Below are 24,763 nucleotides of genomic sequence, written 5' to 3' on the forward strand. Positions count from 1 at the left end.
ATAAAAAGATGACATGACTTATTTTAATCGAAGGGACACCAAAAAAGGACAGAAAATTTCATAAGATAATTATTCATAAAACAATTATTAGTGGCCCATGTAAGATTAATTTAATTTAGATCCGTCTGTGGTGTGTGATTAATTAATCCCCTGCGTTTCATGTGCTTGATAAAAGAACATCTAAAATTGTAAGAACTCTGAGGTTATAATAATAGTTTATGAAACTATAATATTTATTCTATATAAGAATGATAATGATAGTTTATCAACCCATCCACAAGATAAGATCATAAGACAATATCTGTATGTAGAGAATATATAATTCTTTTTTTACTAACGTGAATCCATATACATAGCTGTATATTCTGACAGAGACGACCGAAGAAAAATATTTCCGATAATTATTTTAAACTTAATACAGGTCATTTGTCGTTCCAGTAGTTGGCTCCAATAATCTAAAGAGACAGATGTGATATGAGAACACCAACTACATATCAGATATAATTAATCACACAAAACTACACTTGCAATCCATTTCGATCAGAAGGTAAGTTCAAAGATTTCTGAATCTCAATAATAAGATCTAATTAATTTCATCAAAGTAGCTTTTACGTAGAAACAAGCAGAGCTACGAGATGTCGATCGATGAAGACCCGATCGAGTGGTTCGAGGAGATCGCAGAGAACGCGGTGGCGGTCCAGACTCAGACTCTCCGACGGATTCTCGATCAGAACCGCGGGACCGAGTATCTCCGGAAATGGCTCGGAGACGTTCGGGTCCAAGATCTGGAGGACTCGGAACTCGAATCGCTCTACACAAAATCGGTCCCTCTCGCGACCCGTCCAGATTTCGAGCCCTTCATTCAGAGGATCGCCGACGGAGATACAAGCCCTATTCTCACTCAACAGCCTATAAATTCTCTCTCCCTCACGTACGTATATTTTTGCGTGATACATTTTTAATTTTGCACCCACAGTTACTAATTGCATGAGTACGTACGTACATCATTGTGTTATATGTATCACAGGACTGGTACCACAGAAGGAAGGCAGAAATATATCCCATATACCCTTGAATACGTAGAAACCTTTCAAAAAGCTATGATGGTTGATAACACTCTCATATCAAGGTATTTCTCTCATAATTCCGCCAGACCCAGAATCTTTTATTTATAGATTTATATTTTAAATTTTAAATATGTTTTTTTTTTTTTGTATGGGTGATGTAGCTAAATAGCCAATTTAAAGTTATGAATTTATCAAAGTTTGTCTTAATTTAGTGAAATAGCCAAAATGTGCAGTAATCTAATTTCAAAATATTTTTTGAACCCAAGATTAATTTTTTTGAAAGTGGTAAATTGCTTATAATAATCGTCAAAAAATTTAATCTTGGTTGTCAAAAAAATTTTGAAAACGTAAATTTGGCTACTTTGCTGAAAAGTTGAAAATTTGTCTATTTTGCTAATCACTAAGTTTCAAATGGCTATTTTGTACACTTTTTCCTTTTTTTTTTTTATAATTGATTTCGAATGAAGATCAACACGCATTTTTTTACTACCCCTCAAAACGGATTTTTCATTTCAAAACTAATTATACTAATATTTATATATTAAATTAGGGTAAATTTGAGATTTTTTTTTTTAGGGTACATCTATGATCTATTTTTTATGAGAAAATGGCATTAGTTGTCCCTTATTTTAAGATTGGTAAGATTTTATGCACTACTATAAATGTTGGATTCTACAACTCATTTTCTACAACGCTTACGACCAGTGGCGGATCCAGACTCGGAAGGCGGGGGGGCGGGGGGTGGGGGGCCAAAACTGAATTTTGGCTGGAAAAAAAAAAAAAAAAAATTAAGCCTGATTTTTTTTTGGGGGGGGGGGGGGGGGGGGGGGGGGGAGGGGGGGCCAGGCCTCTTGAGGCTACAACGTGGGTCCGCCAGTGCTTACGGCTAAGTGTTCTACAACTAAGTGTTGTAGAAACTGGTAATTCTACAACACTTATAGTAAAAAAAATACATTTATTTTGAAACAAATGTAGAATGAGGAATAGATGCTTACCGCTAAAAAAAATGGGTCAATCCAATCTATTTCCCATTTTTACAATGTTGTCACAAGACACTCAGTTTTTGTGACAACATTGTCACAAAATAGTCGGCTTTTGTGACAACATTGTCATAAAGTGATAATAAATTTATCTGTTAAATATATATATATTGTTATGAAAACCAAATGAATAACTTGAATTGAATACTCTTTAAACACTAATATGGTGAGAATTTAGAAGAGGAGAATATGAAGAGTAGAGAGAAAATGGAAGAGAAATTCTAGGAATTTTAGGGATGGATTTTTCATTCACCATCCTCATGTATTTATAGTGAAAGTTTGTGTACATTAGTCAAAAGTTAGGTGTAGGGTAATTAATTATCTACCCCATATTTTTGACTTTATTTACCCTATATTTTTTACCTATGTGAGCATACCAATTTATTTACAACACTCCCCCTTTGGGATGCTCATTGATACATTTACATGGTCAGCTGCCTCATTAAAAACCTTACTAGGAAAAACCCAGTGGGATAAAAACCTCAGTAAGGAAAAAAGAGTACAGCTATGCAAAGCTCCCCCTGATGCAGACGTTGGTGCGGTCTTTCTACAAATCTTGCAATTTACACATTCCAATGTCATGAACATGTTTTCTGAAAGTTGAAGTGGGGAGCGCCTTTGTGAGGAGATCAGATGAGTTATCACAAGAACGAATATACTGGATGTTGATAACCTTGTTCTTCTCTAGCTCTTGGGTGAACGAAAAGAACTTCGGAGGGATGTGTTTTGTTCTGTCGCTCTTGATGAATCCTTCCTTCATTTGAGCAACACATGCAGCATTATCTTCATAAAGTGTGATGGGGTCTTCGATTGTTGGAAGACCACCGGTGGCTCTGATATGTTGCGTCATTGATCTCAGCCATACACATTCACGACTTGCTTCATGTAGTGCTATAATCTCCGCATGATTTGATGATGTAGCAACGAGCGTTTGCTTTTGAGAACGCCAAGAAATTGCAGTCCCTCCATACGTAAACACGTATCCAGTCTGAGATCTCCCTTTGTGTGGATCTGATAAGTAACCTGCATCTGCATAACCAATCAAAACTGGTTTTGTCTTGTTAGGATAAAATCATCCTAAATCAATCGTTCCTTGAAGATAACGAAGCACATGTTTGACACCATTCCAGTGTCTCTTTGTAGGAACTGAGCTGAATCTTGCTAATAGATTAACTGCAAAAGCTATATCTGGTCGAGTGCAATTAGCAAGGTACATAATGGCTCCAATCGCACTGAAATATGGTACTTCAGGACCAAGAATCTGTTCAGATTCCTCACATGGACGAAATGGGTCTTTTACCACATCTAGGGATCTGACAACCATTGGAGTACTTAAAGGATTTGACTTATCCATATGGAAGCGTTTTATCACCTTTTTCGTGTAATTTGACTGATGCACAAATATTCCATTTTTCACGTGCTCAATCTGTAAGCCAAGACAATATTTTGTCTTCCCAAGATCTTTCATTTCAAATTCTTGCTTTAAGTAAGAGATTACTTCTTTAATCTCTTCATCAGTCCCAATGATGTTTAAATCATCAACATAAACAGCGATGATCACACATCCGGATGTTGTTTTCTTAATGAATACGCAAGGACACAGAGAGTTATTGACATAACCTTTCTGTATTAAATATTCACTTAAGCGATTAAACCACATTCGTCCGGATTGCTTTAACCCATATAAAGATCTTTGTAATTTAATGGAATATTTTTCTCTAGGCTTCGAACTAGATGCTTCAAGCATCTTGAATCCTTCAGGGATCTTCATATATATTTGAGTATCTAGCGATCCGTATAAATAAGCTGTGACAACATCCATGAGATGCATATTTAGTTTCTCATGCACTGCTAGGCTGATCAAGTATCTGAATGTAATTCCATCCATTACAGGGGAATATGTTTCTTCAAAATCAATTCCGGGCCTTTGAGAAAAACCTTGGGCAACAAGTCGAGCCTTGTATCTCACAATCTCGTTTTTCTCATTTCTCTTTCGCACAAATACCCATTTGTATCCAACAGGTCTCACATCTACAGGTGTGAGTACTATAGGTCCAAAGAACTTGCGCTTGTTAAGCGAGTCAAGTTCGGCTTGAATTGCATTTTTCCATTCCCCCCAATCGTGTCTATTTTTACATTCAGTAACAGACCTTGGTTCGGGATCCCCATCATTTTCATTCATGACATCGCATGCCAGACTATATGAGAATGCATCATCGATTTCATCATTTCGGTTCCATTGTATACCTGTATTGGCATAATTAATTGAAATTTCTCGATTTTCCTCGTTTTGTATTTCTGGAATACATTCCTCCATTTTGGGGTTATTTTGTCTCTCTGCTCCTTTTCTTTTCCGGGGATTTTTATCTTTGGAACCAAATGGTCTTCCACGCTTCAGGCGTGTTGTGACTTCATGAGTGACTTTATTTTCAACATGTCCTTTTGGAATATCAATTTGCGCAGGAGCATTTGCAGCTGGAATGTATGATTTAGTCACTCTTTTAGTGTCTGTAAACGCATCAGGAAGTTGATTTGCAATACTTTGCAAATGTACAATCCTTTCCACTTCTCCTTCACAATCTTTTGTGTAAGGGTCAAGATGCAATAATGTTGGTACAGACCAAGTAATTTCCCTTTCCAGCTGTTTTTTTTCTCCCCCTAATATTGGGAAATTTTCCTCATCAAAATGGCAATCAGCAAACCGTGCTGTAAAAACATCACCAGTTTGAGGTTCTAGATACCTAACAATAGATGGACTTTCATATCCTACATAAATTTCAAGCCTTCTTTGAGGTCCCATCTTTGTTCTTTGAGGTGGTGCTATAGGCACATAAACAGCACATCCAAAAATTCTCAGATGAGATATATTTGGTACTTGGCCAAGTGCAAGTTGCAGAGGGGAATATTTATGATATGCACTCGGTCGGATGCGAATTAATGCAGCATCATGTAATATTGCATGACCCCATATTGAAGCAGGGAGCTTTGTTCTCATTATCAATGGTCTAGCAATAAGCTGGAGGCGCTTGATTAACGATTCAGCTAGACCATTTTGTGTATGTACATGAGCAACAGGATGCTCAACATCAATCCCAACTGACATACAATAATCATCGAATGTTTGGGATGTAAATTCACCGGCATTATCGAGCCTGATTTTCTTAATTGTATGATCAGGAAATTGAGCTCGTAATTTAATTATTTGAGCAAGTAATTTCGCAAATGCCATATTGCGAGTTGATAACAGACAAACATGCGACCATTTGCTAGAGGCATCTATCAATACCATGAAGTATCGAAATGGACCAGATGGTGGGTGAATAGGCCCACATATGTCACCTTGAATACGTTCAAGGAACGTAGGTGATTTTGTTTCAACCTTTCCCGGTGAAGGTCTTATGATAAGCTTTCCAAGAGAACAAGCTTTACATGGGAAAATATTACCTTGAGGGATCTTCTGGCCCTTCAATGGATGCCCATGTGTATTTTCAATAATTCTTCGCATCATAATAGAACTAGGATGACCCAAACGATTATGCCATGTCGTTAAAATTGAAGACTCAATGACTACCGAATTTGATTCTATCGCATTTATATATGTGTAGTGCAATCCAGTAGGGAGCATAGATAGTTTTTCTAAAATTTGTTTCTTTCCGAATTTGGATGTCGTAAGACACATATATTTCATGGTGCCTTCAGTTATAGACTGAGTATTAAATCCATGAGAATATATGTCATTAAAACTCAACAAGTTTCGTTTGGATCTCGGTGAAAATAAAGCATTATTTATATTAAATTCTGTTCCATTTGGCAGTGTGAAATTTGTCTTACCAATACCTTCAATCAGATCTACAGGACCTGATATTGTATTCACAAAATTTTTCGTTGGTTTTATCATTGAGAAAAACCTTTTATCATTCAAAATAGTATGCGTTGTTCCACTATCCGGTATGCAAATTTCTCCAGTACCAACCATTTGGTTCGCCTCACAATTTGCTTTTTCCATATGATAACTTCAGATTAAAACAAAAATAAAGTTAATGAGAAAGACGTACTTATATTATATAATACTAATGTGTTACAAAGTCTTGAAAAATATTACACATATTATACATAATTATATTTAAGTAACTAGGTAAAATACTGGACTTTACTTCATTCCCAAGCATGGGAAAAACATACATGCATCATTAATCTAGAAGTCTTCTGTGAAAACAGCAGAATCAGCGACAGTGTGCGCAAGATCACCATCGAAGTCGGAAGCATTAAGATGAGTGGAGTCATCTAAAGGTTCTTGGTCAATAAAGTTGACCTCTCTCTCTTTCCCCTTCAAGGATGCTTTATATAGATTGCACAAATGTTGAGGAACACGGCAAAGTCTAGACCAGTGTCCTTTTGTGCCACATCTATGACAAACATCTTCACTACCCTTGGAAGTACTTGGGTATTTTCCCTTTTTGTGTGGATAATCGTTATTCTTTTCATCTTGCTGCTTCTTATGATAATCTTTCGTGGTATTGTAAGAATGGTTATGATTATAACCACTTCGACCACGTCCGTATCCACGTCCGCGACCATGACCACGACCACGACCACGACCACGACCTCGACCTCGTCCTCGACCCGGAATATAGTTCCGTTGTTCAGTTTCTTCGGAGTTGACAGCGTTTACTTCAGGTAACGCTTTTGAACCTGTCGGACGGGATTGGTGATTCTTTATCAGTAATTCATTATTCTTCTCTGCGATTAGAAGACAAGTGATTAGTTCAGAATATTTTGTAAATCCTCGAACACGATATTGTTGTTGCAATGTTACGTTCGATGCATGGAAAGTGGTGAACGTCTTTTCCAGCATGTCATGATCTGTCTTTTGGTCTCCACAAAATCTCAGATGAGATACTATTCGGAACATCGCAGAGTTATATTCGCTGACTTTTTTGAAATCTTGGAACCGTAAAGCGTTCCATTGATCACGGTATACTGGAAGCATGATCTCCTTTTGGTGAAAATATCTGTCCCTCAACTCCTTCCAGAGTAAACTTGGATCTCTGGTGGTGAGGTATTCACTTTTCAATCCCTCGTCAAGATGTCGACGAAGGAAAATTAAAGATTTTGCCTTGTCTATATTTGACGAGGTATTTTCTTCAGAAAGTGTTTCCAGTAAACCCAAAGATTCCTGATGCATTTCTACATCCACCTTCCAAGGCATGTAGTTTTGGCCTGTGATGTCTAGAGGACTGAAATCGAGCTTGACGAGATTTGCCATGATGATAACTATTATGAAATATAAAATTTCTTAGATTAATAATTAAAGACATATAAGTCTACAAGAATTGTAAGGAATAAAAATAAATACATGAATCCAAACATTACTACAACGAAATAAAATTCTTTCGGTGGAATTTCTATGGTAGAAATATAAGCATTAAACATTACAATAAATATGGCAATAAAGACTAGTAGTAAGCGAGACATTTTGAGCTTGTACCGAAAAAATGGTAGGAGAAGAGAAAAATATGTATGAGGTAGAAAAATTTGAGATTTTTGTGTGGTTAAAAATGAGTTGAATAGATATGTATTTATAAGGTAAAATATAGCCGTTTATAGCCGTTATATTACCGTTGGTATTTATTAATTTTGTGATAAAAATTATTGTATTTAAGCATAACAATGTGTAATAAACAATGTGTATATGTACGAGTATTGAAAAGATATAGCCAATTAAAGTAAAATATTAATTAGAGCAGTTAAAATAAATTTGCAATTAATAGCATTTTTCTATAAGGTGGCAGAGCCTCCTGTATATAGAAAATTGATATTAATTACAAGTAAGATATAGTTCACATCACTTTACTATAAGGAGGCAGAGCCTTCCATATGTATAGTACTATGATGTTATACATTAACAAAGTTAAAATATTGTAAATCACATCATATTACCATAAGGTGGCAGAGCCTCCTGTGTATAGTAATTTGGCGTTATACAATAAATAATAGTTATACGAGTTTTAGTGTTTAGAGTATTATACCTTCGAATCGATCTTGACGAGAGTGATCGTGCTGATAACGTGTTATGAAAACCAAATGAATAACTTGAATTGAATACTCTTTAAACACTAATATGGTGAGAATTTAGAAGAGGAGAATATGAAGAGTAGAGAGAAAATGGAAGAGAAATTGTAGGAATTTTAGGGATGGATTTTTCATTCACCATCCTCATGTATTTATAGTGAAAGTTTGTGTACATTAGTCAAAAGTTAGGTGTAGGGTAATTAATTATCTACCCCATATTTTTTACTTTATTTACCCTATATTTTTGACCTATGTGAGCATACCAATTTATTTACAACATATATATATATATATATATATATATATATATATATATATATATATATATATATATACACACACTCTAATTTACTCATAGATATAGATATGTTTCTCTCTAAAAAAGTTTGAATGATATATATTTTACTTTTTTTTTAATAATGTTGTAGGGCTTACCCAACAAAGGAAGGAGGGAAAGTCCTTGGCTTCTTGTATTGTGCCACAAACTTACCAAATACGAAAGGGGGTTTAAAGGTCGGGTCCGTCTCAAGCGTCTTCTTGGGCAGCTTGGCAAAAGCTAACAAGCTATCGGACGAATGTAGCCCATGGGAAATCACCTCCATGGCCGACCACAAACAATCAACCTATTGTCATCTTTTGCTCGGTTTGTTCTTCTCAGATAAGGTAGAATTCATTAGGTCCAACTTTGCCTATACGCTAGTGAGTGTATTCGCCTCTTTCAAGAATATTTGGAAAGACTTATGTCATGACCTAAACGAATGTACTTTGAGCCCGATGATCGAGTGTCCCAAGATTCGTAAGATAGTCTTGGACATTATCAATGCGTCTCCAAATCCTAGATTGGCTTTGGATATCGAAGAAAAGTGTCGGGTGTTGGAGGGTTCCGATTGGTTCGGACTGATTCCCATGCTATGGCCGAATGCGAAGTATGTACGTTGCATAACTACGGGATCGATGAAACATTATGCCAAAAAACTTAGGCATTACTTGAGGGATTTGCCCTTGGCTTGCTCTTGCTACGTTTCATCAGAGAGTCTCATCGGAGTAAATGAAAACCCTGGTGCTGAACCCGAGGCTGTCCAATTTTCAATTGTTCCATTTGCTTCTTACTTTGAGTTCATACCACTTACTGAAGAAATGGAAGCAATAAGTAGTGTTTCAGTTGGAAATAAATACAAAGAAGACGAGCCGATTCCACTCTCACAAACCAAAGTCGGACAAGAGTATGAGATTGTGCTCACAACTTTCACTGGTAATCAAATCTTGACTCAAGTTTATGTTTTGCTGTGACATTTTGGTCTATAAACTAGTTAATTGTAGCATTTTAGCTTAAATTTTCCATTATTGGACGAACCTAACTTTGGTTGATAGCTCTGCCCCTAAATAACTATTTCCACTAAGAATTTTGTTTTTATTCTGAATACTAACTAACTCTCATCATCTATGATTAATCCTCTCAAGGACTTTACCGGTACAGACTCGGAGATGTTGTGGAGGTGGTTGGCTTCCACAAGAGGATCCCGAAACTGAAGTTCGTATACCGAAGCAAAGTGTGCCTGAGTGTAAACATCGACAAGACAACAGAAAAAGACCTCGAGATAGTGGTGGAGAGAGGCTCAGAGCTTCTAAGCAAGAAGACAAACCTCGATATGGTCGACTATACGAGCCACTCCAATTTGGCGAACCAACCAGGGCACAACGTAATCTATTGGGAGATCAAAGGAGATCATAATGATGATGATGATGATGAGAGTATTAATGCAGTGCTTCAAGAATGTTGCACAGAAATGGACAAGATGTTTGGTGACACGTTCTACACTGCGTCTAGGAGAAGCAATGAAATAGGACCTCTAGAGCTATGCATTGTGGAGAAAGAGACTTTCAGCAAGGTTTTGGATTGTTTTGTTGAAAATGGTGGTAATGTGGGACAATTCAAAACTCCGAGGTGCACAAACAACCAGGCATTTCTGCGAGTCCTCGAGGAAGGTATTGTCAAGAGGTTTCACAGCACAGCCTATGACAACTGAAGAGGTGAAAGATACATGGATGAATAACCATATGGTTCAATAAAGCTTGTCGGAATATATTTTCGATACGTTCAAGCTCTTTTTTTATTTATTATTATAAAGTTTGTTTGTTTAAATCAAGATGTTGTTTTGTTATTTGAATCATCAAAAGAGCTTTTGTTGGATAAATTTGAGATATATCCCTGAAAACAAAAACCCTATGTTTGTTTATTTATGCACTCAGACTTGTATTTTTACCACTGAAAACAATATTAATATCATATATATAAAAAATTAAAAAAAAAAAACAAAGATAAACATGGACTTTATCAATAACTTAAAAAATCTGGCGGAAATCCAGTGATCCTACAATGGAAAGAACAGAATAATCGTCTCATTGTATTAAATGTGTTCTCTATTCAAGTTCACTATTGTGTTTACTAAAAAGATACAAACAATCCCTACAAACGGGCTAGCTACAAGTTAATACTGGTGACATTATGTACAACCTTGTAAGTTTCACAAACTCAATCCAACCAGTCTTGAGTTCAAATCCTGTCAATCTACCAAAAATAAATACAAAAATGAGAATCTGAGTTTGTGCTCACACATTGATCCTTACCCGAGTTTCAAGATTACGGTTTATTAATCCTGATTCCGGGTACATGTCTCAAGCCCATCTTCACCGCTGTCCTTCGAGCCAAACCCGGGGGCGTTTCAAGACCGATGGACTCACAAAATACGTTAGCCGATTCGACGAGCGTGGTTTTGTCTCTCCCGATTTCCCTGATTGAGTTGTAATAGCCAAGCCACGAATGATACGCTGCTTCTTTGACGCTCTCGTCAATCTTCTCCATACATTTATCCACCTATGTGTACGAATAAAAAAATAAAAAAATAAAAATTACACACCACAAATGATAAATGTGTACAAACAATTAGAGCAGAGTTCGAAAATGGAAATATGTACAAGATGAGAGTATGACCTTAAATTTTTCGTCTAAGTCGAGACGGCCTAACGTGAACTCTTCGAGAGGGAGATCGTTTAAATCTTCGAGAAAATATTTCTCCCATGGAGCAATCAACAATATTCCTTCTCCGCCTTTCCCTTCTCTTCCCGTTCTTCCAATACGGTGTATATATTGCTCCCGCGACACTGGTATTCCAACCTAATTATACCAAATTAAGTGTATTATACATAATCAACGGGTTAGTTTTCTTTTGTAGCCCTTTTTATAATCCAGATTGTGATAAAACGGCCTCTATAATTTTTTCTCGGCAATTTCTTGCATATTGGTAAAATAAATAAATATGATGTTTTCGGACATAAAACTTATTAATATATGCGTGCGACATTGCTATATTAGATTATAATTCAAACATTAATTAAAATTATATATTTACCTTTATAAAGTCAAATATAGGTGGAAATATTTCACTCAAAAATGAAATTTATAAGATTTGCCGAGAAAAAAAAAAAGTGTAGTATAATATATGGGACAAACTGTCACCACCCAGATAGTTCATATAAATATATGTATAAACAGAAACCCGTTTCGAAAATCAAGTGACGTACCTGAATGACAAGAGTAACATCGGGATAATTCATTCCGTTGGCTGAAACATCAGATGTCACGAGAATCCTCTCTTTTGATATTCTAAATTCCTCAGACACTCGAGATCGATAAATCTGAGGTTTCTTGGAGTGTATCTCCTTGACATTCATCTTCATCTCATTTAGGAGCTCGTACACGAGCGTAGTTATCATCGCTGTTGGACAGAAAACAATTACCTGAAACCGATAAATAAATAAAATAAAAAGTTAAGGGCACGCATGAAAGAAAGAGTATATGCCAAGAAATGTGATCTTTAGAATCTGACCTTATAGTCCGGCGATAGCATAATATGGTCCTTTAATAGACGGTGCACTATTTGAAAATGATATTCATGTGGCGCTACAAGATAGGATTGCCTAACCTGTATTCAGAGAGAGAGAGAGAGAGAGAGAGAGAGAGAGAAAACAAAATCAATACAAGGTCATCGCAAAACCAATACCTGATTCGAGCGTCCGTGATGAATGAACCTTTACCTTGGAAACAGTTTCAACATTTCCCAGACCAGTCGTGTCGATATATTCATGTTCTTTTTTCAGGATAAGCTGTGATATTCGGTGGACCTGGGTGTTCACAAATCATAAAAGTTAACACTAAAACTAAAAAAAAAAAAATTAACTGAGTTGATTGGTCAATGAACAAGGTTTGAACCTCTTTAGGTACGGTTGCAGAGAAAAGCAAGGTCTGTCTCTGACGAGGCAAACAATCGACAATTTTCTCGATGTCCAAACGGAAACCCATGTCCAGTAAAGAGCGAGCTTCATCGAGTATAAGCATTTTCGAGCACATCAACCGTGAAGATATCCCGGACTTATTCTCGATATGGTCCATCAACCTCCCCGGGGTTGCAACAATGATCTGTAAGAATTTGGCAGAATTGGCTTTTATTGCAAAAGATAGGCAAATGACTTTTTAAGAACACAATATACTCTTACGCAAGTGGTATTTTTGTTACTATTTTCATAAAAATATTACCTTTTCATGAAATGAACACCTAAGCAAGAAAAACATATTTAAAAACTATAATTAAACTAAAAACTTACTCTAAAAATCCAAAATTGTTTCAACTTTTATTCAGTAATGTTTTTAATTAAATCATAAAGTTCACTTACTTAAGTTGCCAAATATAAGTTTCTTAGGTTATTTATTCATTAAAAAGTTAAATATTCACATGGAAATCACTTAAACGCTACAAAATCAACAGCTTGAAGACCATTTGGCTATAAATAAATAAATAAAAAAGCATACTTTTTTATTTGACAATAAATTTTATGATTACACCAATTCAGTTCGAGGAAGAGGATGTATGAAAAAACCTGGCTAGGACCCGATTCGAGGCGTTGCCTCTCGTCTTTGAATCTTGTTCCGCCGACCAACGTTTGAGCACCGATCCCATCGTGGAACCTCAGAAGAGCATTCGCCTCGGCCGCCACCTGGCTCGCGAGCTCTCTCGTGGGACAGAGAACGAGCACGAAAATCGGATCCACGCCACGGTGACCCGATTTACTATTCATAGCCTTCAGAACTGTTTCAATAGCGGGAACCTGTTTGTGTTTAAACAACAACTCTAATAACACCAAGGCCGTGGATTCCCCGAAATTCAAGGGAGAAAAATAAAGGAAATTACCAAATAGGCCCCAGTTTTCCCGGTACCGGTTTTAGCTTTGACCAAAGCGTCCTTTCCTGTCCCAATAAGAATAAAATACAAACCATTCTAAATTTTTCCCTTCTGATATCTCTCGTTAAATCATTCAATTTCGTGTGCCCGGTCTTTGAGCGATTATAACACAAATTCGATATATAACTAAATAAATAAAAGTTGCAGAAATACCGTCCATGGCAATGGAAAGAGCAGCCTCTTGTACTCTGGTCATCTGATCATAGCCGGCCAAGCTCAGCGCCTTCAACGTCAATGGAGATATCTGAAACTCGTCAAATCTGAATAAAAATAATAAAAAAAAAAAAAAGGTCAATTACAAACAGAGACATTTACAAATGAAAAATTGATAACCATAAAGAAATCTCTAACCTTCTCGGACTAATAAAAGAACCTTGATCGTTAGCATCGTCTTTAGCTTCCACTTCAAGCAACCTCTTCTTCTGATTGATCTCGTACTTGATCACCTCAATCTGATCCGAAAGATCACCCCTGTATTCCTTGACAGACAACTTTCTTCTCTCGATATTCACGTCGAACTTCCCGAGCGCCGTGCAGCTTCCTCTCCTCCGCACATCCGATCCCGCCGAGCCAAACACTTCCTCGTCAGAATCATCATCGGAATCCTCGTCAGAGCTCTTGCTCGGATAAAACTTCCTCTCATTTCCCCGGGGCGAAACCCTCCTTCTCCCCGAATCTCCGCCGGATTTCCTATCAAGGTTCGAACTTTTGTCCCCGTCTTTTACGAAGCTCCTCCGAAACGGCTTCGAAAACGAAGAGTAAGTCCTGTTCTGTATCATCGCCGAAAGAGAAGTGTAATTCCTAGCCGTTAAAACACCGTTCCAATTCAAATTCAAACCCTCAGCTCCGTTCACGAACGGCTTCGAAAACGAAGAGCAAGTACTGTTCCGCATCGTCACGGAAAGAGAAGAATAATTTCTAGCCGTAAAACCGCTGTTCCGATTCAAATTCGAATTCGAACCCTCGCCGTGTCTCGGAACCGATCTCTGCCTCTGATCCGACGGCGGAGGCGGAGGCGGAGTCTCGGACTCGATCGGACCGTCGTCGGCGTTCCAGAGATCCTCGGCTCCGTGCTTGACGAACCGATCGGCTAGGGCTTTGACGTGGTCCCTAGGGCTCATCGGAGATGGACCGAGCGAAGCGGAGTCGGAAAACGGGTCGGGATTTCCGGCTTGGCCAGCGCGGATCTGAGATCGAATCCTCGCCTGGTAGAGCTGTTTCTCTTGGTCCAACAATGTCCTCTCTTTCTCTCTGGCTCGCTTCTCGTGCATTCGCTTCCATTGCCACTTGTTAAGGCCTCCCGGGAAGGTCCTAGGACCGCCTCCCATGGAGCGGCTCTGGACGGCGAGGATGGGAGGAGGTCGGAGAAGCTTGGCTATGGCGTTTTGGCGTTTGAGGAGAATCGAAGACGCCATGGCTGAAAAAACGAGAAATGAAAGAAGCGGTTTTTAGGGTTTATGGTTTATCGAAGAAACTTGGCGAACGAATTTTTAAAAACAAAAAACGACGAAAAGAAAAAAACGACAATTTAGATCAACGACAATAAATTCTAAACAACGTCCGTAAAACGACGAAAAGGAAAAACGACGATTTCGATAAACGACAATAAATTCTTAACAACGTCTGTAAAACGACGATTTCAATAAACGACAATAAATTCATAACAACGCCTTTAAACGACGAAAATAAAAACGACGTTTTCGATAAACGACAATGAATTTAAAACAAAGCCTAAAAAACGACGATTTCGATAAACGACTATAAATTTAAAACAACGCCTGTGAAACGACGAAAAGAAAAACGACGTTTTCAATAAACGACAATTAATTTTAAACAACGCTTGTAAAACGACACCAGAATTGTAAGCTTAACGTATATCAAAACCGATTGTCAAAATTTATTTTGAACTTCAATATTTTATATTATTCGCGCCATCTCATGTTTTCACTCTCTTTTAATTTAGCAACTTAATTTCTTTATAACTAACAGTGACACAATCACAAAACAAATACCACAAGACAGGGCATTATGTCAAGCGTCTCAAGTAGATTTTCAACAGTACAGTTCAGTCCAATTTTCCTTCTTCCCATTCTTGATGGTTACTTAAAGCTTCCAATTTGGACAAACAATTATCGATTTTTTTCAATTTTTTTTTTACGAAAAAATAAATTTTTTTTGCTCGGTTCTCAAGACTTGGATTCGCTTCTCGCCGCATTTCGCCTCGCGCAGCATCCAACAAAATATATCATTGACTACACACCAAAAAAAAAAATTGAGGGGCATTTTAGAAAATAGAAGAAAAATAAAAGGACTATATCGTCGCATTTTTTTATAGCTGAAAATTTTGACTAACCAACACAACAAAGAGTATGACATTAAAGATCGCAACCACTCGCCATTCCGTTTTCATGTACTGTGCAACTCCGGCCCTGTCACGCCAGTCAATTGCAAGTACAAGTTCAAGATAAGAAAAAAAAATAAGATATGGTCATAATTTATATTTTTATTTTTATTATTATTACTTGCAAGAATCGCAGTTATAGCACTTGACTTGACGGGAATTTTTGTAGAGTTTGCAATCCTTGTTCGAGGTGGTTGGATGAAAGCTCAAATCGTAGTACGAAGCGTTCACAGCCGGGTAGCCACATCTTCATAAATATTAAATAATTAAATAAATGCAATAAAAAAAATATACATTGTGTTAGTGTACAGCTTTATAGTTTCACTTTATAAAAATAAAAAATAAAAATAAAAACTTACTCGGACGGTGGTCGACAACACCCAGCCTCGATCGGGGTCAGTTTCGCCGATTTAAAATGCTTTAGAGACTGCGTTTGAACAATAATAAACTAATTAATTAATAGATAAAAAGAGTGGTATCTACAATAAGTATAAGATACCTTGTACTTTTTTGACAGGTTATTACAGTCCTGGGATTTCACGAGGCAGCTCTTCAAGTGATTCCAATTTCGGGTATCATTCAGCTGCGACAAAGATTCGATTTCAATATCTGATATCTTGGATCACTAATTAAAATAAGTCTTTTTTTTAAGTTTTAATTTACCTGGTTTAGAAACCATGAACTGTAGTCTTTGAGCTGATATTCCTTGTATCTGAAGACACTACAAGTGTGATAATCGATCCAAGCAAAGAAAGAAAGAACGAAAGAAAGAAAAAGAGGATAAAAAACGAACGATCTTCGGGGAAGGAAAAAAAAGCATGTTGCTTTACATCAACATCACATGATCGATCATCGAGTTTTCGTGATCTCTCATTACCTCAGACCGTCCGCATCGTGACCAGAACCATTGTTTGTTACGATGAACCTACAAAAAAAAAAAAAAATTAATTAATTAAAGCGCTCTATCGATAATAAAACTGAAAAAATCAACAATTCAGGCAGTGAAGCCGGAAATGAGATTAGTACTTACGCCAATACGGTGAATACGAGAATTCCGACCAATATGAAGCACAACATGATAAGATACTACGAGTGGAAAAACGTCAAGAAACACCCCGAAAAAACAACTCTCCCAATAAACAAGTAATAGAATAAAAAAATCATAATCTTGGAATCAATTTATAAGTAAAGGGATACGATCCATAATAGAATCACGTTGTTCTTTAGAGCACCAAGAAAGCCGAGTATAGACCTGAGCACAAAAAAAAAAGGAACAAAACATCGAGTAAAAAATGAAAATTCAAGCAAATCCGCACACATGTGAATTGTGATTCTCTTTTCATTTTGTTTCCCTCGAAATTTCCTCGACTTCTATACTCCATAGAGCCTTTTCATTTTCCCTCGCATATTCTCTAAATTTTCATTCTCTTCGTAGTAAATTCTGGGTTCAAAACATAAGCCTAGATTAATAGGAAAAACGAGGCGAGCTTACACAACGAAGATAACTCCGCCGAGGCATATAACGGGAAGTGTGAGCGATCTTCTACAGTTGTCTTGATGAGAGCTCATCCACACTCCGAACACAATCACACCCACTGCCAAAAACTGCTCCAAAATTTTTTTTAAAAAAATATAAAAATTAGGCCTTTGTTTATTTGGAATTTCAAAAATTATTAGCATAGCATAGGTTACCAACTGTTTGTTAAGACTTTTCAAGTTTCAACACTGATCAATGGAAAACACAATAAAATCCATGCATTAGTCTTTGTTTACCATCATTGAATTGGTGTTATTTTTAATATCACACATATAAGGAAAGCACAACTAAAAAGCCAGCTCAATTTCTTACTTGATCCATTAATTTCAGTTCCAGTTTTGACCAAAGAACTATTCTTTGAAACCAATGACACCAAAAAAAAATGTAAACATGTTCTCCGAAGATGGGTTAAAGGACTGAGCTTAGAAATAAATAAAGATGCTCTCTTAAGCAATGACATTGAAAGAAGCCATAAATTTAGCAAAGATTGAAACTTTATGGAAAAGAGAAACAAATCCAGAAATATAATTGCGATGCGTATACAGCTCAGTTGATATCAATAGTAAAAGAAAAAAAAATTTGCATAATTAGAGTGACCCAAAAAAACTCTCTTTTTCAGGGGCCTTAATGAATAAAAAAAAGGATTGAAAATGAAATTATAGTTGTGAATGACTGAGTTTGAGCAATAATACCATTGTGAGAAAGTTGATCCATCTGATCACGAATGTGCTTGTTCCTACACCCATTTACTCTCTCTCTCTCTCTCTCTCTCTCTCTCTCTCTCTCTCTCTCTCTCTGACTGTCCAAACTTTAAACCAAAGTGTCTTAGTATTCAAAATGTCATGTATATATTATATTTCTCAATCTGATGCTGAAGCCTGAAGGAAAGAAAGAAAGAAAGAAAGAAAGAAGAAATTAGTTTGTAAATACGCTTGAAGAGAAAAAGGGACGAGAGGAGGAAGAAGAAGAGGGTAGTTTGGTCATTACGTGACTAAAACTTGGATAGAGTTTGATATGTGAGGGCAATTTCGTAATTAAAAAGAGCTTGAAAAGAACAAGCACGTGGTTCAAGTTCAAGTTTGGTTGTTTGACTTTGACCTCTGTCCAGCCAACACGACACAGAATTTAAGTTAAAAGTGAAACAAACACTTTGACAACAAATCCAAAATTGACCCTTTTATGATAAATAAATAAATAAAAATGCAAATGCGTCATTTTTATGATAACTCTATGCAAAATTGTCCCCCTTTTTTTTAATAAAGCAAAATCATCTTTTAATTTTATGCTTATTGTTATTGCCATTAAAAGCTCTTGATGCTAACTGATATTAAATTTAAAATTTAATTGTTAGTTTTATTTGGCATGCGGAGAGAGTTATTGACTGTATATAAATCAATAGGGGTGTGATAAATACATATAAATAATTCTACTTTTACAAATACAATTACCATGGCAGCAGAGCTAAAGAATATACAAAACTCTCCCAGTGCTCTATAGAATGAAATACTAATAAGAAGAAGAAAAATTTAAAAACTTTGTATTGCCCTTTTTCTTTTTCTTTTTTGTAGAGGAAATGAAACAAAACTATTCCATTCTGTTGGTACAAGTTAGAATTGTAGATTTTAGCTCTTCTTTATCCAATGACGTCTCAACTATGACCTGAAAAGATTACATGGGTCAATCAATATACAAGCCTCTCCGAATTTGGCAATTTCATTAAAACCAAGAAAACAAAATTAATTAAAAGAGTACTCTAATTAAAACACATTGTAACTCTATACCTCCTGTACTTTGTTCCCGGACCGCGCTAATAACTTGTATTGATTCTCGAACATCGACGCCATGTAAACCTACAACGGCGAAAGAAAAAAATTGTATGACCGGATTTTGATCGATAAAAGAAGACAAGATCGTGTTTTTCTTTTGGCTTTTTTGCACCAATCAGTCTCATGACTATTCATGCGGTTGATATTTTGGTGCCTCAACTATATTTCTGGGTAAAATGGTCCTTGGACTCTTGATTTTGTAGAATTAATCATACTCAAAATATTGAAAATTAATATAATTATCATCTAAGAAAGTTAAAAACATATTTATTGACTTGAAAAGCTAATTTACAAAAGAAAAATTAAATAAAAGTTTAAAAAAAAAAAAAAAAAGATTCCTAGAGTAAGACTAAGATTTTGTTTAATGATAGTTATAAAACCATGAACAAAGTAATTTAATTTTGTAAATATGTTTGAAGTTGTTTAGGGTGGAATTTCATAAAATAGAAAATAAAATAAAGAAAAATTTTAATGTTATTATGAAAAGGAAAAGGAGTAAAGTGCTAAAAATTCAAGAGTGTGAAGACCATTTTGCTCAAAAAACTAGCTTAGCGACCAAAATGTCATTCACATAATTATTCAGGGACTAGCCGCATAAAAAGTTTTATTTTATTCTTCTTTTTTGTCCAAACCTGAAATGTTGGAGCTAAACCGGGGCTCAAGAAAAACCGGCCTTTAGAAACCGATTGTATCCCTTCAGTTTGTTCTAACTCTTTGATGAGAGACTCCACCTCGGTCCACTGTCCGAATGAAGAAAAAAAAATATGCCGAAAGAGCATGACAAGACAAATAAATTGGGAAAAAAAAGTAAAATATAAAAATTAAAAAAAAAATTAATAAAAAACCTCGGTGGCTGCTTCGGCTGGTTGTAGTCTGGTATCAAGGGGATCGCGATCGCCCACCACAGCCTCCAAGGCCTCGACTAGCGGGTCCGGCTGCGAAATTCACGAAAAAGAATATTACCTCGAGAAGAGTCAACCTTTTTTAATTTTTGGTCAACTATTAATCTAGGTGAAAATGTTTTACCATGATCTCCTTTAGCGATAGAAATATGCGATCGAGTGCGAAATCCAGCTGGTGAACTTTTGCTTCGACGATCTGAGGAAAAGAGAAGAGATTAATTAATTATTACTTTTTCAACCAGCTTCAAGATACGATTTTTTTTTTTTCAGAAGAAAAAAATTAGGAAAAGAATTTCATAACTAACCTGGCCAACTTTGAAGTACGCCGATGGATCCAATGTGGCGTCCCATGATACCTCGGTTTGATGTACTAATGCAGGCACTCCTTCAATCTGTATCAATATTTTATTCAGGGTTCATTAGGAAAATAGCCAATCTAAACGTTTTGACATTGCTAAATAGCCAATGTTTGGTAAATCTTAGGTAAATAGCCACTTTCAGTCGTAAATCTTATGTAAATAGCCACTTTCATATACCAAACGTTGGCTATTTACATAATATTTACTTCTGAAAGTGGTTATTTACCTAAGATTTACCAAACATCGGCTATTTAGCAATGTCAAACGTTTAAGTTGGCTATTTTCCTAATTTTCTGTTTTATGTATCCTCAATATGACAGAGAGAGAGAGAGAGTTTTACCTCGACAAAAATTCCGAAATAAGTGATCTTTGTTATGCAGCCTTTCACGACATCTCCGACTTGAAGCTTAGCCTGCAATACGATATCAACAAATCATATTTCCCACCCAAAAAAAAAGAGTGCATAAATTCAAAGAAAGTAAAAGATGAATAAAAAATTCCGTAGCTGATCACCATTAGGCTTCTTTTTCTCGCAACCGCTTCCTCTCTCTCTCTCGGCTTCACCGAAAACAAAAGCTTTCCCGATCTTCGGTTGGCCAGCACTACATTAGCTTTGAGTCTCTACAAGCCAAGCATTCGAGTATTCATATCACTCAAGAAAATAATAATAATAATAATAATAATAATAAATTAGAGATATCGGATCACTTGCTGCAAACCTGGCCGACAAACGACGATAAGAATTTGATTTTCTCTTGGTCGTAAATCGCGAGAATCTCTTCCATTTTCATCTCCGCCGAAACTTCTCGTCCGGGTTTAATTTCTTTCTTGTCTAGGCTCGAATCGATGAGAAAAGCACTGTTTGCGGCCTCGCCGATGATTCCCAAACCCTGCCTGTACTTTGACGGGTCTAAACCCTTCTGTCTCAACCAAGATTCGATCGCCAAGAACTTGTACTTCGAAGAAAGATTTCGGTACGGAAGAAACCCAATTAGAGACCCGAAAGACACCTGCAAAAAAAAAAAAAAAACAATGACTCGAACGAAAAAGAAAGTATGAGCACGAAAAGAAGAACACCGTGATTATACTTACGGCGAAACCTCTAGCGCTACAGCTTAAAAGTTCCACTTCTCCTCTATCTCCAGTTTTAAGCAGAGTCTCGAGTCTAGCCCAATCATCATATTCGGGTCCCTGGTTATTTATACGAATTCGGGGTTATCAAATTTACACTCCGAAATGAGATCAAAGTAATTTGAAACAAAGACACGATATATATATATATATATATATATATATATATATATATATATATATATATATATATATATATATATATATATATATAGCCCCCATGGACCAACCTTTATATCGGATGCAACTTCGAGATTCTCAATATCGGCAGGTTTCTCGACACTCTCGGGGTCGACTTTTTCCATGGACGACGGGTCTAACCTATGATAAAATCGAATATCTGATTCAGATGTTCAAAAGACGAACGATAAAAAAAAATGAAAAACACATATAAAGCCTGAGAATTTTGATAAGACCAAGGGTAGTTTCACACATAAGTTACTGATATTTATTGATAAACTCCGTTCACAATACCAGAGGTGATTCAATCTCTCCAACTCAATCACTCTTCTCGTTACCCCCAATAACCATACCCTGATGACTTATTTATACTAAAGACTATTTTGCCCTTCCGACTCTAACAAAATACTTATGTACCTCTTCGGCTTTCCTACGAGCGCTGCTTCAACCGACGAGTTTATATCGGAAGAAACCAAACCCGGGTCAGGAATCTCCTTCTCGACCGTATTCATATCGCCGCTAATAGAACTGGCCACGCTCGGATCTACTTGCTGGAATCCTTGAACACGCAATCAAAGAGTTAATTTTTTCTAAGCTTGTCAAATCACATACAAAAGTATCTTAGGACTTAAGAAACTAGAACACTTAAAAGTAGATCAGAGGAATAGATAGCCGAAATGGTAAGAGAGACTAGTGAGAGGAAGAGATTTTTTAGAGAGAGTACAGACCTCTTTCCTTTCTTTTATATTCTCATTAATAAATATATAACAGTTTATAGCAAAGAATTAAAAAAACAAAGGAGAGAAAAGAAGAATCCTTACGAGGTTTTTCAGTAAATAAACCATCCTCGAACCCGCCGTTTACACTCGATTTTACCGAACTATCAGAGACATCGTTCGCAATGACCTCAACAGCCTTGGCTTCAGGCTTGGGCCTCAAAGAGAAATCACTCGCTTCGAGCCCGTTCTTTTTCTCTTCCGTGCTAGTCTCGTCTTCGGGGATCACCACGGGCTCGGGTTTCCTCAGCAAAGTCATGTCGCTGAACTCTTCCTTCTTCACGGCCGGCTGACTCATCATAGCCAACGACAAGTTCCGTCTCAGCCTCACTCTCGACGGCTTGTCTTCGACATCCGGATTGTTCACCAACGACGGTTTCCTCAGAATGACGTTGGGAACGCTTCGCCTCACGACGCCAGGCTGGCCCGGCCTCTTGATCGAAACCGAACCCGGGCTCGCCACGTCATCGGGTTTGACAACTTTGAACTCGAACCCTTTCTTGGGCACCGGCCGAGCCAAATTCAAGCCGTCCAATGGGCTCGCCACGTCATCGGGTTTGACAGCGTTGAACTCGAACCCTTTCTTGGGCACCGGGCGAGCCAAATTCAAGCCATCCAATGGGCTCGGTGGCGGCGGCGATTGCACGGCGTTGGACCATTCGATTGGAAACACTTCATCGTCACCTGTTTTGCCTTTGTTCTTCTTGTTCCTGTTTTTATTCTTGTTCTTGTTGTAATTCTTCTCTACCTCAAGATAGCTAGCATCAGGGTCTGCTTTCCTAGCCATTATCTGGAACCCAAAAACATTTTAAAAAAAAATTAAAACCATGAACAAAAAACTCACTCCTATGATATCGTCAATCCAATAACTTTTTTTTCATCTTATTTGCTTACAATTTCAAAATCCAACACAAGATGGGCAATTCAAAGATTGAAACTTTAAATCATTTCCCAAGAAAGCTTCATGTTTAGTCACCACCAATCACAATATACAGTGACTCAACATGACTACTTAACTCAATTTTGGTGTTTTCCCGTGGGTAAATATATCTCCTTGAAATTGAAACTGGCAACAGTTAATTCACTCTAAAATTCTGTGCAAAGATTGAAACTTTAATGCCTTTCTCAACAAAGCTTTACGTTCTCAGCATGAGTTCTCACTCAATTTTGGTGTTTTTAAGTGATAAATATATATCTCCTAAAAACTCACATCAGTGGATTAATTCACTGGAAAATTCTGAAATTGCACAGAAAAACCAACCAATAACGAGAGAGAGAGAGAGAGAGAGAGAGAGACCTTGGCGATAGTGAGTTGTGGGTCCTCGCCGAGCAAGCGACCGAACTGAAGCTCCATTTGGTCCAAAGGGTCTAGCTTTGGCTCATCATTAGAAGCGAATACGGCGAATTTATTTGCATTGGATTTACTTCTGGAAAAATTCAGGGTCTTTATTCCCAGCCTCGTGAAAATGGGGTTTCTGAAAGATGGCGAAATGGAAGTCGTTGTGCTTGTCGTCGTGATAACGTTGAGAGCAAGACCCTCCATTTTTCCAATCATATATATCTCAACTTTCACAATCTCAGTTTCATTCTTGGTAACGAACGAGTGTTGGGTTTTGGGGTCACGCTGGGATTTTTTGCGTTTTATTTGTCTGCCTTTTTTTTTTGGTCGGGGAAGTTCTTCGGGATAGCGTAGTGAGAGAGGAAGAAGAAAACTAGTGAGAGGGAGAGTTTCCACGTGGCGTTATTCCTTGAGTTCTTATATTTTATTTTATTTTCATTTTCGTTTCGTTTTTTTTTAATACAAAATTTGTTGTCGTTTCCGTCTAAACAATTTAGTCGTTTTGGTTATCTGATAGATGTAATTTTTTAAGAGAAATTGTTTAATTTCATAACATTTTCCCACTTTCCACCAAAAAGTTAATTTCATAACATTTTTACACTTTCCACCAAAAGATTAATTTCATAACATTTTCATAACATAGATGTCAACATCGTTGACATAGATGGTGGTATTTTGGGAAAAATTAACATTTTGGTGGAAAATGAAAAAATGTTATGAAATTAGTGGTAAATTAGACAATTTCTCATTTTTTAATGGCTTGGTAGTTACACAAAATGTTAAGTATTTATGTCGCCAAAAAAATAAATAGTATGTAAGTGTATAAACCTGAAATC

The 24,763-nt window shown here is 36.7% G+C and overlaps 5 protein-coding genes across 5 annotated transcripts; 1 reads left to right on the forward strand and 4 right to left on the reverse strand.

Annotated features, from left to right (window-relative positions):
• The first annotated feature begins 440 nt into the window (after positions 1-440).
• LOC149405705 (indole-3-acetic acid-amido synthetase GH3.10-like) lies at positions 441-10,437 on the forward strand. Its single transcript, XM_089607970.1, has 5 exons — positions 441-547; positions 606-931; positions 1,028-1,129; positions 8,608-9,431; positions 9,641-10,437. Exons 2-5 carry the CDS (start codon positions 636-638, stop codon positions 10,204-10,206), a joined length of 1,788 nt encoding a protein of 595 aa, XP_089464096.1. The 5' UTR covers positions 441-547; positions 606-635; the 3' UTR covers positions 10,207-10,437.
• LOC149405706 (uncharacterized) lies at positions 6,040-7,568 on the reverse strand. Its single transcript, XM_089607971.1, has one exon. The coding sequence runs from the start codon at positions 7,371-7,373 to the stop codon at positions 6,303-6,305; it is 1,071 nt and encodes a 356-aa protein (XP_089464097.1). The 5' UTR covers positions 7,374-7,568; the 3' UTR covers positions 6,040-6,302.
• A 72-nt stretch (positions 10,438-10,509) lies between the features above and the next one.
• On the reverse strand, positions 10,510-14,913 carry LOC149405707 (DEA(D/H)-box RNA helicase family protein). Its single transcript, XM_089607972.1, has 10 exons — positions 13,828-14,913; positions 13,630-13,736; positions 13,426-13,481; positions 13,115-13,342; positions 12,450-12,656; positions 12,275-12,361; positions 12,067-12,162; positions 11,762-11,977; positions 11,172-11,354; positions 10,510-11,054 (listed from the first exon to the last, which is right to left on the reverse strand). The coding sequence occupies exons 1-10, from the start codon at positions 14,889-14,891 to the stop codon at positions 10,821-10,823; spliced, it is 2,478 nt and encodes an 825-aa protein (XP_089464098.1). The 5' UTR covers positions 14,892-14,913; the 3' UTR covers positions 10,510-10,820.
• A 515-nt stretch (positions 14,914-15,428) lies between these two features.
• On the reverse strand, positions 15,429-18,429 carry TET10 (tetraspanin10). Its single transcript, XM_089604577.1, has 11 exons — positions 18,107-18,429; positions 17,370-17,482; positions 17,075-17,129; positions 16,908-16,963; positions 16,755-16,802; positions 16,541-16,589; positions 16,377-16,460; positions 16,237-16,304; positions 15,999-16,124; positions 15,830-15,905; positions 15,429-15,728 (listed from the first exon to the last, which is right to left on the reverse strand). Exons 1-11 carry the CDS (start codon positions 18,158-18,160, stop codon positions 15,663-15,665), a joined length of 795 nt encoding a protein of 264 aa, XP_089460703.1. The 5' UTR covers positions 18,161-18,429; the 3' UTR covers positions 15,429-15,662.
• A 379-nt stretch (positions 18,430-18,808) lies between these two features.
• On the reverse strand, positions 18,809-24,336 carry LOC149405709 (Nucleic acid-binding, OB-fold-like protein). The gene is made up of 14 exons (XM_089607974.1): positions 23,886-24,336; positions 22,634-23,378; positions 22,230-22,371; positions 21,863-21,953; positions 21,594-21,692; positions 21,221-21,511; positions 21,015-21,122; positions 20,842-20,913; positions 20,448-20,534; positions 20,267-20,338; positions 20,086-20,175; positions 19,873-19,980; positions 19,196-19,264; positions 18,809-19,073 (listed from the first exon to the last, which is right to left on the reverse strand). Exons 1-14 carry the CDS (start codon positions 24,141-24,143, stop codon positions 18,999-19,001), a joined length of 2,307 nt encoding a protein of 768 aa, XP_089464100.1. The 5' UTR covers positions 24,144-24,336; the 3' UTR covers positions 18,809-18,998.
• Positions 24,337-24,763: the final 427 nt, after the last annotated feature.

The sequence above is a fragment of the Urtica dioica genome, chromosome 2 (assembly GCF_054948205.1).
Source record: "Urtica dioica subsp. dioica isolate 48M chromosome 2, U.dioica_male_clone48M_v1_H2, whole genome shotgun sequence".
NCBI classification, from domain to species: domain Eukaryota; kingdom Viridiplantae; phylum Streptophyta; class Magnoliopsida; order Rosales; family Urticaceae; genus Urtica; species Urtica dioica.